The sequence below is a fragment of the Ruditapes philippinarum genome, unplaced genomic scaffold (assembly GCF_026571515.1).
Source record: "Ruditapes philippinarum isolate M1 unplaced genomic scaffold, ASM2657151v2 ctg3574_1_1_1_1, whole genome shotgun sequence".
Lineage (NCBI taxonomy): Eukaryota > Metazoa > Mollusca > Bivalvia > Venerida > Veneridae > Ruditapes > Ruditapes philippinarum.
The window spans coordinates 41,748-61,760 of record NW_026857614.1 but is presented as its reverse complement, the minus strand read 5'-3'; the positions used below and the strand labels follow the sequence as shown (position 1 = coordinate 61,760).

The 20,013-nt window shown below is 31.3% G+C and overlaps 1 protein-coding gene across 1 annotated transcript; it reads left to right on the top strand.

Annotated features, from left to right (window-relative positions):
- Positions 1-808: 808 nt before the first annotated feature.
- LOC132750325 (uncharacterized) lies at positions 809-7,311 on the top strand. Its single transcript, XM_060740283.1, has 6 exons — positions 809-1,042; positions 1,365-1,437; positions 2,330-2,601; positions 3,360-3,498; positions 5,459-5,734; positions 6,767-7,311. The coding sequence occupies exons 1-6, from the start codon at positions 1,016-1,018 to the stop codon at positions 7,309-7,311; spliced, it is 1,332 nt and encodes a 443-aa protein (XP_060596266.1). The 5' UTR covers positions 809-1,015.
- Positions 7,312-20,013: the final 12,702 nt, after the last annotated feature.

The following is a 20,013-nucleotide window of genomic DNA, read 5'->3' as shown; positions in this document are numbered from 1 at the left end:
TATGGTATAAATTTTTTTTTACTCTTCAAATTTCAATTGTTTTTTCTTATTTGCCAAAAAATAGGGTCTGCGATATGAAAAACTATATATCAATGAATAGTGGCCTTAACTGATTTGTTTTCTCTGTATTTGACTTTTACAACAAGTCAGCTGCGTGTCCGTTTGACCCTTGAAATGACTCTTTGACCCTTCAAATTTCCAAAAGGTCTGATTTGACCCTCAGGATTTTAGCTGGAGAGTCAAATTTTGTTAAAATCATGGGGATTTAGCCGTGTAGTCGGTAAAACTTAGGCAAAATGACCCTCAGGATTTCATGACTTCTGAACACCCTGCAGTGTGCATGTATTAATATATTATTAAATGATAGATAGTTTTATAATAAGACTTAATAGGTTAAGTTGAATTTGTTTTGATAATACATGCACCTGTATTAAATTACTTTCAGATCTTTCAAATAAATTAACACACAATTGTGACAATTATTATATTTTACTTTAATAGTTTTTTATATTCTCCTTAATAACTACAGATGTCTGTATGATAAAACTCTTAAATTAAAATGTATAAGATAGTAAGTAAATATTTAGTTTTCCTTTCATTTTCAACCAATCCAATACAATCTTTCAATAATTATCTTTGACTTGGTAGGAGATATAGAATAGATATTATATATGGCATAAAGTATAAATTTTTATAAATAAGCCAATTACATACTATTGTTAACAAATTACATACAACAATCTATATGTTTGACATATGTTTTTATGAATATCCAGTTTATGTCTGTGTGCAGTTGTAAGCGGAGCTCATGGCCAAGTTGTGAAGGTCATTGCCTTCAAACAACTTGTGGATTTATTCATGTGAGGAAGCTATTCAGCTAGCATATAGAACATTGATGGTTCTACTAAGGTGCCCACTTGTGCTTAAAGTAAAGCATGCAGGGACACCTGAGGTTTTCATTCACCATTAAAGCTGGAAAGTCGCCATATAACCTCTGCTGTGTTGTCGCGACGTAATGCCCAACCAAAACCAAATAAAAGTTGTAAGTACTGGTTATTATAATTTATAAATGAGATGAAATTCTTACATAAAACTGCAAAATGATACATGTATGTCACTTGCCTTTGAAATTTCAGGTGTGGTGGCATAACCAAATGGTCACATGTCGGGCCAGTATTCTTAGACTTGGTCTCCATATGAGTATATAACCAATCAGGAGCAAGCAACTATTCCTTGACCAAGGATCTTTAGACTTATTGCTCAATACTGATTTTTTTTTCATGAACATATCTGATGGTGTTTCTTTTAGTTTATATCTTCCTACAGAATGAAAGTAACATAAATTCTGTATTAACTAATTTCAGATGTGGATGGTTCGCCTTCTTGGTGCTGTTTTAATAACCCAAACATTTGAAGTGTCTGGAAAAGTTTCAAGATGTAAGTATTTGCTTTCTTTGGCCCCAAAAAATGCCATTATATTAATTTATATATAAGTTTTAGTTTCGCAAGTGTATAAAGAAAAGAGGAAAACCATGCTTAAGCAGTAAATGATGTTAACTAGAAAGTTAAAAATGTTTCCATTTATGCATTTTGTACAGTAGCATACATTTAGATTCAAACTAGTCGTAAAATAAGGAGAGACTCATAAAAGGCCATTCGAGAAATATGCATTTTCTATACAAATTCATATGGTAACAGTTTTAAATTCTACAACTTCACCAAAAAACCCTCCCAAAAACAACTTTTAGAATCTGTGCCTGGATGATAGCTTCAACCCTTCTCCTCACACCCGGCATTTTTGATATGACCATAACTGAAATTTTATTTGGACAATGGTACAAACCACCTGTAGTCAACCTGCAACAACTGGAACAAGCACTGCACCACGAATGGCAAAATTTACCTCAAAATCATATTAGATGCCTTACATGGTAGTATGAGGAGAAGTTATGTGGCTATCATCCAGGCATGTGGCAATTACACACGTTATTAAGAATTTGGCTACATAATGTTATTTTAGGTTATGTAATCTTCAACATTTACCAAAAACATCCACCAGTAAATGTTTTGTAAATGCTCCCAACACCATGCACACTTAAATTTTGTGTAAAAAACAACACATTTGCTTATGCTTCAATAATTTGATTAAGAATAAACTAATCTCATAAATTTACTGGTATATGATTACAAAATTGGTATCGCTACTTATCAGATTTCTATTTCTTAGCTCAATAGTCGTCATCTCTTCACAGTGCTTTCAATCACAACCAATTTTAAATTTCTGGGGTGTGGTTAACTTATTTCCAGGTGTGTATTTCTTACTTTACAGATACGCTTGATCAACAAAATATATGTCAATCAGCTAATGTATTCACCCCACCATGGCTTCTAGAAAATGATGTTGTGTTAATTAATGCCAAAAGCAGCGTGGAAAGAAACAGACTGTTCCCAGAATGTGTCATAAAATTAGGGCCTGACCCTGATTCAACTAAAAAAACAGTGAAACTAAAAATAGAATCATTCTATATTACATCTTGTGGAGTATATCTAGCAGTGGAACAATCACCGAGGACATTTTTTGATACAGATGTTTCAACGCTAGTATGTATTATACCATCAGCTTATAAAATAATAATGTTAAAGGCGCATAAAGCCTATAAATGCTTGTATTTTTATTTACTGAAAACTATATATTTTGTGTCTATATGCTACACATTGGCTATATGGCTAAGCCATCCTTTGATTCCTAGTCATGATTTAGTATTTTATATGAAAGACAAAAAAATTATTTTGCTACTTTGATGACAAATTACATGTATATGTATTTGACACTCAACTTTTTTTTTCATATTAAAGGTAAGCATCTGATATGCTCTAAATCCATTATTACAACATATAAATAAAATGTTTGCCCTTCTTACAGAAAGAATATTGTATTTTTTTCTTAGTTTAAATATGCCATTAATTTAGATAAAATCTGCTTGTTAAATACATGTAATGATATTAATAATAAAGCACTAGGCGTGTATAATATTGGTTTTAGAAAAGATGGTTTCTATCGAAGCTTAGCTGTCAATATAGAGACTGACCATGAAGTGTTTGAATTGGCAACGTTTTCGACTTCGTGAATCTTCATGTAGGTCTCATGTTAACCATGTATTTATTTGAAAACAATAATTATATTGAGGATAAATAGTTCTACAGGCCATTGAAAAAAATTGTCCAATTTTGTGTCTTTTTAGCATTGCAATGATTTTTGCAATGTCATAGCCAATTCACAGAACTAATATTAGAACAGTTTTAATTTATGTTTTAAATAGCATATACAAAAATGTATATTATAAAAATATTGATTTCAGTTTAATTTCTCGTGCCATACAAAGCCAGCATCAAATTTAGAGTATCATGGTGATGCTAACAACAATATAAAAATATTCCTACTCAAAGAAAACAGACATTTGCTAGATTATAACTTCATATTGAACGTCACTTTAGTTGGTAAGTACAGGTTTTTCCCTTTTAATATACATGTATATCATGATAGAAAAGAGTGACAATCATAAATGTATATTTAGATGTTCATTTCTCATCGTATAGGTTTTAATTAATATAAAGTACATTTGAAGTCTTGCGAGTTTTTAACAAAGATTTCCGATGAAAAACTTTTGTTATTACTATTAGATAGATGAATGTCAGCAGGCCTTCTTACTGGAGATATATAGTATCTTCCATGCTTAACTCGTACTTTTCTCAAGGAATTATAATCATACTTTTACAAAGAGATTTTAATGAGGTGCCTTGAAACATAATTATTATCTGTAAAAGAAGATTTATAAGTGTAGGGGTTACTTTTAGTAATAGTAAAACAAATGTGTGTAAAGAAATGCGATTTTGAAATATACCAGTCTTTTATGTTCTGAAATTACCAGCCCGGCCATTTTCCAATAAGTTGATTTAACTTCGTTTTTACGTTTACAACACTTAATTATTAATGGAACTTAACAATGAATGAAAGTATAATTATGTATAATTATGTCATGTCAAATGTTATTTTCATACAAAATGTGTACTGCATAATTACATGAAATGTTATCTGTAAATAGTGTAATACCGTATTGATTTATCCAGTATCAGTTGTGCTGTGCAATTTACTTAAATTTCTAATTATGTTTACGACTAATTGGAAATCATTCATTTTCATTGATAAATGTTAAATGAGTGACACAGAAAATTGTGTAAATAATTTAAGTCTGAATTTACATATAAACAGATGTATATTTGTTGGGATGGTAATAAATTATTTATATCCAGCTAAGTTACGGAATATCAGTGGTTCTACTAGGGTGCCCGTTCGAAATAATGTACAGAGGTGCACCTGAATTCTTCCTCCACCAGTAAGGCTGGAAAGTCGCCATATGACCTTTACTGTGTTGGTGTGAGGTAAAACCCAACCCCCAAAAATATAAATAAATAAAAAAATATTTGTTATATGTGAGATTTTTACACAAATTTTGCTGCTTGCTTTATGTGAGACATTTTTTTTTAATGATCCATTTGCTTTTTGCTTGATTAAATTATAACAATGTAGAACAGGGCAGAAGTTTAAGAAAGGTGAGTATGATTTGTAATCATATACTTGACATTGTGAATGCTGCTAATGTTTTCTTCTAAATTCTTTCATTAAGTAAAATCAGATCTACTATGTAAAGAAGTAAAACAGAATGTTATCAAGCCTTGTTATTGAACCAGTTGTCTCGGAGGTCTCAAAAATATTGGAGGTTTATATAGGAAATTGACTTTTGATTTATGAGCTTTCTACAATTAGTGAAATAGCTAAATGTTTAAGGCGGGTGTCTAACCAGTCTCTCTAATGTTGGCTGCACAAATCTTAGCATTCTCTTGCAGATCTACCTCGACTAAAATACAATCTCTGGCAACTACCTTTTTAGCCAGCCTGCATAGCTCAATCGGTTGTGTAATCTCAACAGTGTGGATTCGATTTCTAGGCTGGCCAACTTAAATTACTTATCAGTCTTTTGAATGAGAATTTAAATTGAGGTTCTGTGTATGAATGCTTAAACACTTGGCATGTTAAAGAACCAAGAGGTGTTTCTGGAAGTTTGGCAGCATTTTTTCTGTATCTGTTACTGTATCTTGGACTATCTTCCAAAAATCTAAAATGACTGATACTATTCTGGCGGACTCACCCATATGGGCAACTGGTGGGGAGTATAAATAAACTCAAATACACACACACACACACATACTACCTACATTCTTATTGCCTAATACTAGTTGGTTCCAAAAACGGACTCAAGAGAATGTTTTTTAGCTTATATCTTTATACATAATCAAACAATAATAAATTCTATATATATAAACTAAATTCAAAAAAAGTACAAGATATTTCACAAATTCAGCAGATGAAATGTTAATGTTTATATTATTTATCTAACAGATCATGAGGAAGTGGCTGCAGGTATATCGTCAGCTGTTGTTATAGGTATCTGTGTGGTAGCTGCCATATTTCTGATCGGAGCTGCTTGTATATCGTACCGGTGCTTAATGATAAAAAGATTCTCGAAACAACAGTTTGAAACTGATCATGTGTTCCGACAAAGTAACCTGGCTCATCAGATTCAAGATTTACCACTAGGGTCGACCAGATACTCAAACCTCCCTTTAGGAGAAATAGACCAAACCGGCAGTGTTCATAGTCAAACATGTATTGTTGGTAAGTTTATGATAATTTTTATCGTTACGTATGTTTAAGAAACAGCCTCTGTGGTCAATTCCTACACATCAAAACAACAAACTGGTGTTAAATAGCCGATAAACACAGCTCAAACAGATATTACTTTGATTCTAACAGGATAGAATAAGGGACATCACTAACACTATGTTTTTAGTGGAGATTAATTACATTGCTGATTTTCATAGAAGGCTGTTCTTTTTCGCACCCTTCTGCCGCTAAGGTATAAATTTTTTTTAACCCTTTCCCTCATGAGCATATTGTGAAAAATTGCCGTTTTCACTGAAAAGCCTCCTGTTACAAGTTCAAACTGCTATGAAACTATGAAAAATGCTTCAATACTAATCAAAGTTGGCACAAATGTTGACTGGACCATTGCCTTTGTAACAACATGCTCAGTCTTAAATTTCATGTTACCATGGCAACGAGGGGACATCTAAAAATTGCCAAAAATCACTATTTTGCCTCAATTTTTTCCATCAAAATTTATTTCAAAGTGCTGCAACTTCTCAAGGGATTGAGATAGAGTCAAAGGCTTTTCAGCGTTGATTACACGTTACCTTATGATCGACCTGGGGTCATTTTTAGCCTCTCACAAGTCCAAAATTTTCTTGGCGATGAGGGGGACTCCACCCCCCTTCAATCCCCCCAAACAGAAGGGGGCACATCCCCCTTCTGGCAACCCCCTGATGTATCTTTTGGACGGGGGTCAACATTTCTCAAACGAAAATATGTGTTTGGGGCCCAAATAGTACATTTTTTCACTATTTCAGGCCTAAAAAAAAGGGGGGGGGTCGAAAGTGAGTTGTTTCGCGTATATATGAGGTAAAGGGTTAAACAAAAGAAATAATGAGAAAAAAATGTTTCACCTTATTTTTCAAGAATTATCTTATTAATTTTTTCAACAATTGAAACTTTAATGTTTGACTGGATTTTAACTTGCACCCATGCAACTTCTTAATTGGCTATCATCAGACAATATATGTGATCACTGATCGGTCTTGTTAATTACAGGTACACTAGGGACTGATGGTTTATGTACTGTTTGCCACAGAAATCACGATGATTTTGCTCATGTTGTTGATATCGGGCCTAACGGAGAAATCATAGAGTCACATGACAGTCACTCCCACCCGCATCATCAGACATCACATATAAGATCTAGTGATAGAGACATTGTAATACGTCCTGACAGTCGTACTTCAACACCCCGTACCAGACATGTGCATAATGTTAATTTAGGGGCCCATAGACACAATTCACCGCTTTCAGACTCAACGTCTAGACTCGCACCCCAAATTCGTGCTAGTGGGTTGTCAAGTAGCGGTGAATTAATGGTCGATGATGATGATGACATTGATATTGATGTGAGCGGTAATGATTTAATCCCACCCTCGTATGATTTATCCCCCCCTTCATATGACGAGGCAGTGAATATGCCAAAACCTGAAGAAGAGTTACAACGGCCTATTGCGGGCTTCAAATTTAAATTTAATTTCCGAAACAGATCCCCTCTTTTCAAAAACTTTTTAAAACTCTTTAAACCTAAAAGGTGTTAGGTGAAAAAAAAAAACCTCCCACAAATTTTGGGTTATATTTGGGGGAGAAAAAAAAACCAAAAAAAAGGTTTTAAAAAGGGAGTAAACAATGCACGGTTTTGGGTTTAAAAACAGCGGGAATAAAAGTTATTTGGATTATTTTTTAAATTTAAAACGGGTAAAAAAATAAAGTTAAAAAGACTGTTAATTTTTTATGTTTTTAGTTAACCCTTTTCTTATATAAAAATTTATTTGGAAATTTTTTTTAACGAAAAAGTTTTTAAAATGTTTTCATAAAGCAGTTTATGAGGTTTTTGTGCTCAATACAAAGAAAAGGGTATGAAAATTGGAAAGGGAAATTTTTTTTCTTAAATGTTTTGATTTTTTTTCATGGCAGGTTATGATATTTTTGTGTGCAATTTTTATTTTACCATGGCATCCACGTGTTTGAATTCAGTATCAGCACTTAGAAAGTTGGCATTCAATAAGGTGATTATTAAGTAATGAGAAATGTATATATTTATTATTTCAATTTATCCAAATTCAATGTAAAATGAAGTCAAAATCTTAAAAAAAAGGAATTCATATGTTTTTTGGTAAGACATAGTAAAAAATTATATTTATATTTTAATGGATTTATTTAAAAATTATTTTATGTTGGTTAAAAATGATGTAATGTTGGAATAGCATGTTGACACCTAGATTTTAAGTAGAGAATTAACATACATGTATAAATTTGGCAAAAATATGTTTTGACTCGCTTGAGTCTTCTTCAGTGTTTATAAATATTTGAAGTTTATAAACAGTCAATGACCTAATATATGAAATTCAAGCCTGATCAATCTAAAAATAGAGTTTACTATTTCCTGGGTTTAACCAAGTCTATAAATAGGTTGGTGTAATGGTATCAAGGTAAGTGTAGGAAATAGTACATAGATACATGCAGCTTCAAAGAATGACATAATGTCCAAAATACAAAATTTACAAAATTGTTGTAAATTTGAATAATGAAAAATGTTCCTACACTACATTGTATAATTGAAATGGCTTGATTTTCATTATTTTTTAAATAACAGTGGAGCTAACCTACTCACCCAGGTATTGGTATAACACTTTTGTTAAAATTATAATTGCAACTTTTTCTACTGCTCTTATATAAAAAGTTCACACAAGTTTTGAATGAAATCTTTCTCCTTGTTAATAATTTCATTGTCCAGGCTTTTGTTTTACTAATTGTCAAGCATGCCATCCTACTGTCAGCTCTTGTTTATTTATATTTTAGACTTTATCAATTTGAAATCCAAAAAGAAATAACTATGGGTATTTGAAAGTCTTGTTTGTTGACTTTTTTATTGAAATTTGCTCATTAATATACAAAGTCTTGCTTATAATATTTTCTTTTATAGTTATGTATTCCACTGTAACTGTGACTGTGTGTAGGTTGACATACATGTGTATTTCTACTTGATGCATAGGCTAGTTGAAAAAATGTTGAAGTCTGGGTGAAATTTTTATGAACAAAAGAAAAAAAAGGTAATGATAAGCATGAAAATATTATTAGTAACAAGTTTTCATGAATGTGAAATCAAAGTAATGATACAAAATTTTACGGAAATTGGAGAAAAAAAAAACGAACTTGGTATGGCCTAAAAATATTACTTTAAAAAAAAAATGAAAATTTATGGCACTGGTCAATGCATTAAAATCATTATTTTTTTCATGGCAGTTTTATCATATTTTTGTGTGCAACATTTTCTTTTTAAGCATGGCATGGTATGGCATTGATTCTGAACAAGTTATACATACAATATATTCTTATGATACCAGTATATTTAACTTTACTCAGATAAAGAATTTAATTATAGCAAAATATACTCGACATGTAAAAAGAAGAGGCACATCTAACTTCATTCCATAACCATCATAGATTCTCATTTATAAAACTAGATTTTACCAACTTCATTTGGTATTCATTATAGATTTTCATTTATAAATCTAGATTTTACTATTTTCATTGGGTATTCATCATAGATTTTCATTTATAAATCTAGATTTTACTATTTTCATTGGGTATTCATCATAGATTCTCATTTATAAAACTAGATTTTACCAACTTCATTTGGTATTCATCATAGATTTCATTTATAAAACTAGATTTTACCAATTTCATTGGGTATTCATCATAGATTTCATTTATAAATCTAGATTTTACCAACTTCATTTGGTATTCATCATAGATTTCATTTATAAATCTAGATTTTACCAACTTCATTGGGTATTCGTCATAGATTTTCATTTATAAATCTAGATTTTACCAACTTCATTGGGTATTCATCATAGATTTCATTTATAAATCTAGATTTTACCAACTTCATTGGGTATTCGGCATAGATTTTCATTTATAAAACTAGATTTTACCAATTACATTCGGTATTCGTCATAGATTTTCATTTATCAAACTTTCTGTCCTTCACTATGTGTTGTGAAGGATAGAGACTCTGATGTTAGTAAAGATTTCCTATCAAAATCATCCATCACTGCATTTTTTTTCATTCCTGTGCATAAAATGCAAATTTTCAGTCATATTTGGAAGTTGTATATTTACATAAAGATATGTATGCATTTTTTTTACATTTTTGTAAATACATGTATAAATCAGTATTGTTTATTGCCAGTCACATGTACACATTTGTGAAAACAAACAAAACCTTTAACTGTCAGATTTTAGTTTTATTATAGTCTACGCCTATTTTGTGTGTTTTGTATATTTTTTTTAATTCATACAAAGGTTGCTGCTATATACATGTGTGTGTATTAAAATATATAGAAAAAAACTAGTTTATTATATTAAAAATATCATTCTAGCTGCAATATAAGTCTCATCACCAATTTGATTTTTGTTGATCTTGAGACTTTATTTTTTCAAATTTCAAATTCTGGTCTCTGATTGGTTGATTGTGAGCACAGATTCAAAATTTGACCAGGGCTTTGTCTGATGCAGTTGCACTGAAGCAAAGTTATTGTAAAGATTGAGTTATAAAATCATTTCAGTGATCTATTTGTCAATCAAAAACCCAAAAACAAAACTGCTGGATTTGAATTTAAAATCTTTATTTATGTTTATTAACCAGAATCTTATATTTTTGAAAACAATTTTTCTGGCACACTTCTTATTTTTATCCAGAATGGTCCAGAGATTAAAAAAAAGAAGAGAGTTTTAATTGCACAGTTAATGAATATATAAGATTTGACTTTAATTATACTGTTTTTCTCTTATTACAAGCACCCTATCCTTTATTAGCCCCTCCCCATTTTCCATTTGGTGTAGCCAGGTGTCAACCCTACAAAAATTACTTCTAACTATGTTTTATCAGCATCACGGTTTTATTTTGAACAATTAAAAAAGACAATTTCTAATTCGTAAATTGGTTTGTCTGTTGACCTTTAATGTCCATGTCAACAATGTACTGAATGTAGGTCATTTTTTCTCATGTATATATATTAGTGATTATTACATAGGTGCAAGTTTTCCATATCGGTACAGAATTTCATTTTTTCGGCCATCTTTGAAGTCTGAAGTGAGATTTTAGTATTTGGTGGGGTGTAGGCCTCGATACAGTATGTCTGCTACTTCAAAGTATTTATTTTGTCTGCTAGTTAACAGCATTCTCATGCCCTCATAGATTTACTAGTGTTTTCACAATTCTAAACATAGTTTATTTAACTGTCTGACATTTTAATTGGCATGAGATGCAATTTTTCTATTAATAATTGTTTATTGTGTATGAATTTAGTGATGTACTTTACAAGATAAAAGAACTGTTATCCTTTCAACTTAATTAGGGGATGTGAAGTCGGCAGGGCTGTCAAATAAAAAGCACCCTGTTAGCTTTTTATATGGCCCCAGAGGGTCTTGTATTAGGAGATATACAGTATTGCTTATATGACTTTCATAAGAAACCATACATGTTTTAACAAATGGCATTTGTTGTTGTTATCATTCATAAGGAAATTATAAACATGTGACAAGTACCTGTACATATTACCCTAGTCAATATTTGTTTTTTTTCATACTTTTTATATTTAATATATTTCCTTTTTGAATGATGAACTTATTGTTATTTTATGTATAATATTATTATAAGAGATTTACTTTAATGTACAATTTCATGTGTCTCGAATGGATTTTCTTTTTGCTTTGATTGAGTAACCCTGTAGTTTCATAATATTATGTAGAACATATATGATTTTGATTTATTGAACTTGCATTTTTTTTATGACAATCCTTTGTATTAATGCGGTATGCTCAGTAATTTATTTAAAACAAAATCAATGAATTTATTACAGATTTCAAGTTTTGTAATCCAGAACCTATAACATGGATACTGACTAAAATGTAGTCCTTAGTGAACTTAAAACATTTCTGGTGTAAGGTTTGATACCAAAACTTTTCACATGTCCTTGTCATAATTGTATATCACTTGCCAAGAACTATAACTCTAGTCTCGGCTTTTAATGAATTACTCCCCTTTGTTGTTCTGTGTATATTATTTATAAATGGTCATCATTAGTAACATAATTATCTTATCAGCATTTTCATGTATTATTTTTCTTTACTTACATAGTGTTATATCTTTAGTACAGATTTTCTAAGTATAGGTTAGAGTGGTATTGGGTGTTCTTCGTAAATAAGAAAGCTAAAAAGGAGCGGAGCTTGCGAAGCGACTGTAGCTTTCTTATTTACGAAGAACATCCAATATGCACTCTAACCGGCTCAGTGCTATGCCCACTTGCGTTTTATAATATAAAACGTCCAGTTTATATAAAATCTGTTCTATTAAGATTTGAAACCTGAAAATTTGAAAAATCCTCGTCGGTGATTGGCTTAAAAAATTGGCTAGCACTAATACATGTAATTTCATAGCTGAAGTAATGTACAAATGATGTCATTTTATAGTGTGATTCATCTATACAGTTACATGTAAATGGCATAATCTAATGTGGTTTTGAAATGTGTTTTTGTCTCTCTTTCTTAAATTTATAAATCTCCTTGAAATATTACAAATTGAGCAGTTTGTTACCAGTTTGTCCTTTCCTTGCTTTTTTCTACCCTTTGTCTATCTGTCACCTTTTGTCTATCAGTCACATTTCTCATAGGACTTATGTATATCTGTCACATAGGACTTGTTTATATCTGTCCCATAGGACTCCTTACTGACTGTTGATCATATGTAGAGTTTTAGGTTGATGAGGTCAATGTCAAGGTCACCAAGTCTTGAAATAGATTTTTTGTATTTTTCTTGTCAAAGTAACATTGGGTAGTAGTCATTTATGTTAAATGATTTTTGATTGTTTTTTTGTGAGATGCTGTGATATACCCATTCTTTATAATGTGAACCTACTTAAATAAACATCCCAGGATTTTCTACCTGTTGGTTGATTCTAATGAATTTTTGTTTAGTTGATGGACTGAAGTTACTTAAAGTAGTAAGGAGGTATTTTGTCTATCTTTTATTGCAAGTGAATTATCAAACTTAAATATGTATGATGTATCTCAGTAACATAAAATAAACATAATTTGAAAGACTTTTTATTGAAATTTTAGCAAAAAAATTACTCTGGTGGTCAATATTTTTTAGCATCCAAAACCAGAAAATATGGAGATCTTACCAGTTATTTTTGGTACAATGACTTAAGTAAATACAAAAATGTTATGTCAATAAATTGTGGAAAAGAATTATAGGACAAGGTTGATAAATTATGTGGAATAATTGATAAATTATGTGAAATAATTGATAAATTATGTGAAATAATTGATAAATTATGTGAAATAATTGATAAATTATGTGGAATAATTGATAAATTATGTGAAATAATTGATAAATTATGTGAAATAATTTTATTCATTATTGTGAATTTTTTTTTACTGAAGCTCCTTTGAATAGAATGTTATTGTTTTTTTGTATTATTTTCTCTCGTTTTTTCCCCCTTTGATATGCATGTATGTAAAGAGTTCAAAAAGGCTTTGTAAAGTGCCATAAAAATTTGAATAAAAACAATTTTAAAAATTCAAATATTTTGTGTTATTTTTTTGCAGTTTGATTTTAAATCACACCAACACTGGTGAATGTTGTATGGTGACTTCCCAATCATACTAGATGGTGAAAATCTCCATGTACCCATATTTTTCTTGCATATTCTGCCATATTATTTCATATTTAAAATGGTTTACCTCAATATGATATATGTTCATGGAAATTAAAGTCATTTCATCCATAACTATTTTCTTACAATAGCGTATGAACTTACAACTTAAATAACAACGGCGAAATGACGTCATCCTTAGCACATATTTCCCTTCTAAAACGACGTCATTTTAACGCGGTTCATTCATAAATGGCGCTAAAATGACGTTGTTGTTTGGCACGCGACTCATCTGGCACCCCCCATGCCAGATGAAATTTCCGGCATGGGTAAAACTCACGGAAACGCCAGTCTGCTATGCAAGAATATTTATTCTGGCATGAACAGGCATGCAAATAAAATGACCAGATTTCAGTAAGCTGGCCAGAAACTTTCAGCAATTAAGATTGCCGTGTCCCTAATGGGATTAGGAAGCCACAGCAGTGATGGCAAGGTAGTGACCTTGTTTTTTTACCTGCAGATACATGTTTATATATTTCATATATGCCGTAAATTGTATTGTTTATAATATCCCCACCATTTAAATGTGGAGGGGGCCATTATATACTGGTATCACCTTGTCATGTCATTCGATCAGTCTTCGTCCACTAATTGTCTACTCTTCATATCCTATACACATTGAAGTATTTTTTCAAACTTGCTCAAATACCTTCCTTGACAAGGTGATTTGCAGAACCAATACTATTGTGTATTGTTGATAATATCCCACCACTTAATGTGGAAGGGGCTATACTGTATTATCTCATTGTTCGAACATCTTCACTGTGTCTGCTCTATAAATCTTATACCCATTGAAAGACTTTCTTCAATGCTAGCTAAAATATCCACCTATTCAATATTCAAGGCAATGTGAAGCACCCATACCATTTTGATGGCTCAAGGTGAAACTTGAAGGTTAAATGTTGAGAACCCATTCCATATCCACTCTGTAAATCTTAAACCCCTTTGAGGACTTTTTTAAAAACTAGGCTCAAATATTCATTCTGAACAAGGCAATTTGCAGAACCCATGTGCTCAGGGTTAAGGTGACTCTTCAAATATCAGACAATTTTGTGTCCTCTTTCAAGATCCTCTTCATCTTGAAGGATTTCTTTTAAATGTTTGCCTTTAAAAATAATGATTCGCTGACCTGTGTAAAATTCTATGTCATAGAGATGGTGGTGTTCATGTCACTTCTGTAGCAGCTCTAGATATTCATTTTATGACATAATAGCCAATTGAATTTGTCTTAAATGCTGACAGTAGGTAAATTCTTCCAACTTTTATCATTTTGGAAATAGGGACTGGAAGTGTACTTATTGTGAAAATTTTGCCAACTTATTTGAAAATCCTCCTTCAAGTTGATCTGACATTTGACCTCTGTATAACTTTGACAGATTTACATGCCTCACCAGCTGATCAAGTTTTGAAACATTTTTTTATACACTCTATTTTTTTGCTGCTATATTCCAATATTGTAATAGCAAGATAAAGCTAGTAAAAGACATCCTGTACAAGACTTCCTAACTCTTTCCATGTTGGAAACAAGAAAATTATATGGTCTACATCTTACAATAACTTTCTTTCATTAATTTAATCTTATACAAGCACAAATGAACTTTCAATATTATTTTCTTAAGTGTCACACAGCTTTTATGCATACATAAATATATAGTGACAAAACAGAGTGGTAGCAAGAACCACATGCACAGTGCTCAATGGCCCTCCTGAGCAAGAATAAAATTTTAATATATGATAAAGGAATCAACATTTTATGATTTATTGTACTACTGGACAGTTTCATGCTTGTATAAATGGAGTTGATTTATTAAGGGGGAGTAACTTTTTACGCAATTTTAAATAATGTAAAATCTGGTAAAAGTTATTCCCCTTAATTAATGAACATCATATGTACCCTCATGATTCCTAAAAGCATGAAACTGTCCAGTGGTGCAATAAAAACATAAAACCTTGATTCCTTTTATATGTGTGTAATATATATATAACTAGAACTGAGTCCAAAGGACACGGATGCCCCCACCGACAACATATATATGGTACATTTGTATATAGTGAAAAAATTACCAAAGGGCCATAATTCTGTTAAATTTGGTGGCAGCGAAAATTCCTTCTTTACTTCCATCGTTCACAAAATTTCTACATAGTATGTAGTGAAAAAATCAACAAAGGGCCATAATTCTGTTAAATTTGGTTGCAGGGAAAATTCCTTCCTTTACTACCATCTACACATTAAGGTTGTTCATCCCTGGAAGTTAAAGCAAAATCTGCCATCTGGTTTAAGAGGAGTTGCGTTCACAAGATTTCGGGACATACGGACGACGTACGGATGGACAAGTGCAACGCTATATGCCCCCCACTTTGTGGGGGCATAATGATATCACCAGACTAGGCAATCAAATGTTCATTTCAGCTACTCTACTATGTGATACAAAAAGAAAATCAATGATATAGAATGAAAAACAACAGATTAAAAGTATATAATCCAAATTTATTCATATACCCAATGTATAAATAAATAAATACATAAATGGTAACATTACATGTTCAATATGAAATAGACTTCTGATCCTTCATTTAAGCATACACCTGTAAATACAGCTTAACCCCTTAACCTGCTGAAAATTTTTGAATGGACTTGTCAAGCTTCCAGTTTTGGAACTGTCCTTTATAAATTTTGGGGATATGAAGATGAAAATTTAAAGTTTGTTTGCCAACAGTCTTGACAGACTGGGCTCTATTTACTGGTAGCAAAGGCTTATCACTTTCAGTTGCTAAATTTGTATGATATACGTGCACTGCTTTAGATTTAAAATGTTTAGCACTAGGGCTGTCAATGAGTTTTGATATATCAACAATATTCATTTCAGTTCCAGCAGGGTAAAGATTAATTTGAGAATCAAATCACATGTATAATAAAGTATTTTAGCATTATAAATAGGACAATTTTAAAAATCAAAATAAGAAAAGTATAATGACGACACTGAGGGATGCTTTCTTTGACACAAATTTAAAACTGTGAGAAAAAGAAGGAAAATTTAATTTTAGTCTCAGTACCCTTGAACTTGACAAAACTGACCTTAAACTCTAGTTACTAAAGGGTACCAGTCCAAGCAAGGTACTATCATACCAGGTATGTAGGGTATCAGTCAATTAATGTAGGCGTTGAAAGAAACTATAAGCAGGTGTGATGGGCAATTAAATGCATTATGAAAATGTAAGAAAGAAAATGCAATTGAAGCTTACAAGGTTATTTGTTGTTTTTGTTTAATAACAACATGCTTTCATTATTGTCTGACTTTTAAAATTCGCACTGACCCTGACCACAGATCTATAATGATTTGTTCTCTCTCATCGATATAATTCAATATACTTGTATGTGACACAATTACCATTTAACCTTAAAAATTAATTACCTTAAACTTTGAATGACAATGTCAAATAAATGATGGAAAATGATAATACATCAACCCCGATAGTAAGATCTCTCTCTCTATTAAACATATTAAAATATCAGCAAAGTATACTTAAATACATGCACTAGTCATTATTAATAGCCAAATAAATATGTAAAGGTTGGTAAAAGGAAAAAAAACAGCCTTGTATACTAATATTCTAACAAATATTGGACCCAGATAAAGAAATGATTGATAATTACCGGTATTCCTAGGCAAGACTTATAAGGTGACATTACAAAAATTACTAAACATAAAAACCTGATACATTTATACTGAAGAAAATTAACCCACAATGAATTTTAAAATATGATGCTAATAAACTTATACGAAAATAAGGGTTTTTATATATAAACTAATCTATATTTACATCAGCAGTTAAATACATCAAAAAAATTCTTAAAACAAAAAAGAAAAATGTCGCAAAGGGCAGTAAAAAGCTCGACTTTTTCGAAAATTTGTCACTAGGGGGTTTCATTGATTTTAATAACCCTTAAACCTTTTAGAATAATAAAATTGCCAAAAAGGGACAAACCCTTCAATTTCAATACAAACCCCTTCAGTAAATTATGGGAAAATTTCAAACTTTTAAAACCCCAAAAAAATTTTTAAACCAAAAAAATTTTTTAAAATCCCAAAAAGGGGCATTAAATTTTTGGGAAAAAAGCAAAAACAGAGTTATGGGACTTGTGCCAATCATCTAAGATAATCACAGAAAACAAGTGTGTGAAGTTTCAATCCATTCCCTTCAGTAGTTATGGAGATACCAGCTTACACGCAAAAAACTTAACCAAAGAATTTCTAAGTCGAAAAAGGGGCATTATTATGTAAAAAAGCAAATCAAAGTTATGGGACTTGTGCCAATCATCTTAGATAATCACAGAGAACAAGTGTGTGAAGTTTCAATCCATTCCCTTCAGTAGTTATGGAGATACCAGCTTACACGCAAAAACTTAACCAAGAATTTCTAAGTCGAAAAAGGGGCATTATTATGTAAAAAAGCAAATCAAAGTTATGGGACTTGTGCCAATCATCTTAGATAATCACAGAGAACAAGTGTGTGAAGTTTCAATCCATTCCCTTCAGTAGTTATGGAGATACCAGCTTACACGCAAAAACTTAACCAAGAATTTTCTAAGTCGAAAAGGGCATAATTATGTAAAAAAGCAAATCAGAGTTATGGGACTTGTACCAATCATCTTAGATAATCACAGAGAACAAGTGTGTGAAGTTTCAATCCATTCCCATCAGTAAGTTATGGAGATACCAGCTTACACGCAAAACTTAACCAAGAATTTCAAAGTCGAAAAGGGGCATAATTTTGTAAAAAAGCAAATCAGAGTTATGGGACTTGTACCATCATCTTAGATAATCACAGAGAACAAGTGTGTGAAGTTTCAATCCATTCGCTTCAGTAGTTATGGAGATACCAGCTTACATACAAAAACTTAACCAAGAATTTCTAAGTCGAAAAAGGGGCATAATTATGAAAAAAGCAAATCAGAGTTATGGGACTTGTGCCAATCATCTTAGATAATCACAGAGAACAAGTGTGTGAAGTTTCAATCCATTCCCTTCAGTAGTTATGGAGATACCAGCTTACATACAAAAAACTTAACCAAGAATTTCTAAGTCGAAAAAGGGGCATAATTATGAAAAAAAGCAAATCAGAGTTATGGACTTGTGCCAATCATCTTAGATAATCACAGAGAACAAGTGTGTGAAGTTTCAATCTATTCCCTTCAGTAAGTTATGGAGATACCAGCTTACATACAAAAACTTAACCAAGAATTTCTAAGTCGAAAAAGGGGCATAATTATGAAAAAAAGCAAATCAGAGTTATGGACTTGTGCCAATCATCTTAGATAATCACAGAGAACAAGTGTGTGAAGTTTCAATCCATTCCCTTCAGTAGTTATGGAGATACCAGCTTAACATACAAAAACTTAACCACAGGGACGCCGACGCCGACAAATGGGTGACTGCATTAGCTCGATTATTCTGCGAATAGTCGAGCTAAAAACACACAAGGTTTATTAAGTGGTTTGGATAGCAAATATATATCAGGAAAAGCATGCCACCAATTTTGTAAGAGAAATTAGTTTAAAGAAAATGAAAACAAAATTTTACACTATGTTAACAGGAAAAATGATAATCAAAATTTACACACATAAATGCATAAAAAATAATATATTGAATAGAAAGTAAGGTTTTAGTACACAGAACGTCTAATATAGAGGAATGTTAAAATTTATATGCTTACCAGTGTCTTAATCTAACACTTCTAATTTTGGCTTTTTATTTTGACAGTCATAAAATATTAGAATTTCAGAGTATTTGCTAAAATACTTCTTCTGTAACAGTTTGCTCTTTATTTGATATGCCTAATTCTATTAATAGAGTCTGAAGATCAGTATAAAATGGGCACGCCTCTAGATGAGAAAGCTTAAACTTTCAAGAAAAAAATTTAAGAAGATAAATTTCCAATCCAGGTCATACATGTCCTTTGATTGTATAATGCAAGATATGCCAGAGGTACACATCTAAATAATTAATTCTACCTTGTTACTAATGGAATAAGATAACTATCTGCATATTTTAGTGAGTCTGAGATAATTCATTTGCAGAGTAAATGCCTTACACAAAGTTAATGTTATACACTTAGCAACATTTTTTTCTCATGAACATAATAAAATAATTTTTAAGATTTCATAAAAATAAGCATGAGTCTGGAATGGTGCTGCTTTAATGTCACATCTAAAGCTACTTCACACAGTAATTTGCACTGTCAATACAAGAATGTCATGACACAAAATTTGTCATTCATACAAGATGTGACATCTTAAAATAATCATACAATCATGTCAAATAATTCTCACTCCACAGCAATCTCTTTGTACTTTGTTTTCCATGAAGCCTAACATTATAAGTTAAAAATTTTGATAGGTTATATGGCCCAATATTAATGGTTGTAGACTTATATAACCAGAGTTTATGTAACCAGTGCTGCAAGGTGAGAGTTTTATAGCAAACAACTAATTATATATCATGTAAAAAGTCCAAACAG

Excerpts from the sequence above, each read along its gene's own strand:
- LOC132750325 (XM_060740283.1), top strand. The coding sequence starts at position 1,016 with ATGCCCAACCAAAACCAAATAAAAGTT. Across the intron at positions 1,438-2,329 it reads GTCTGGAAAAGTTTCAAGAT|ATACGCTTGATCAACAAAAT; the intron begins GTAAGTATTTGC and ends CTTACTTTACAG. Across the intron at positions 3,499-5,458 it reads ATTGAACGTCACTTTAGTTG|ATCATGAGGAAGTGGCTGCA; the intron begins GTAAGTACAGGT and ends TTTATCTAACAG.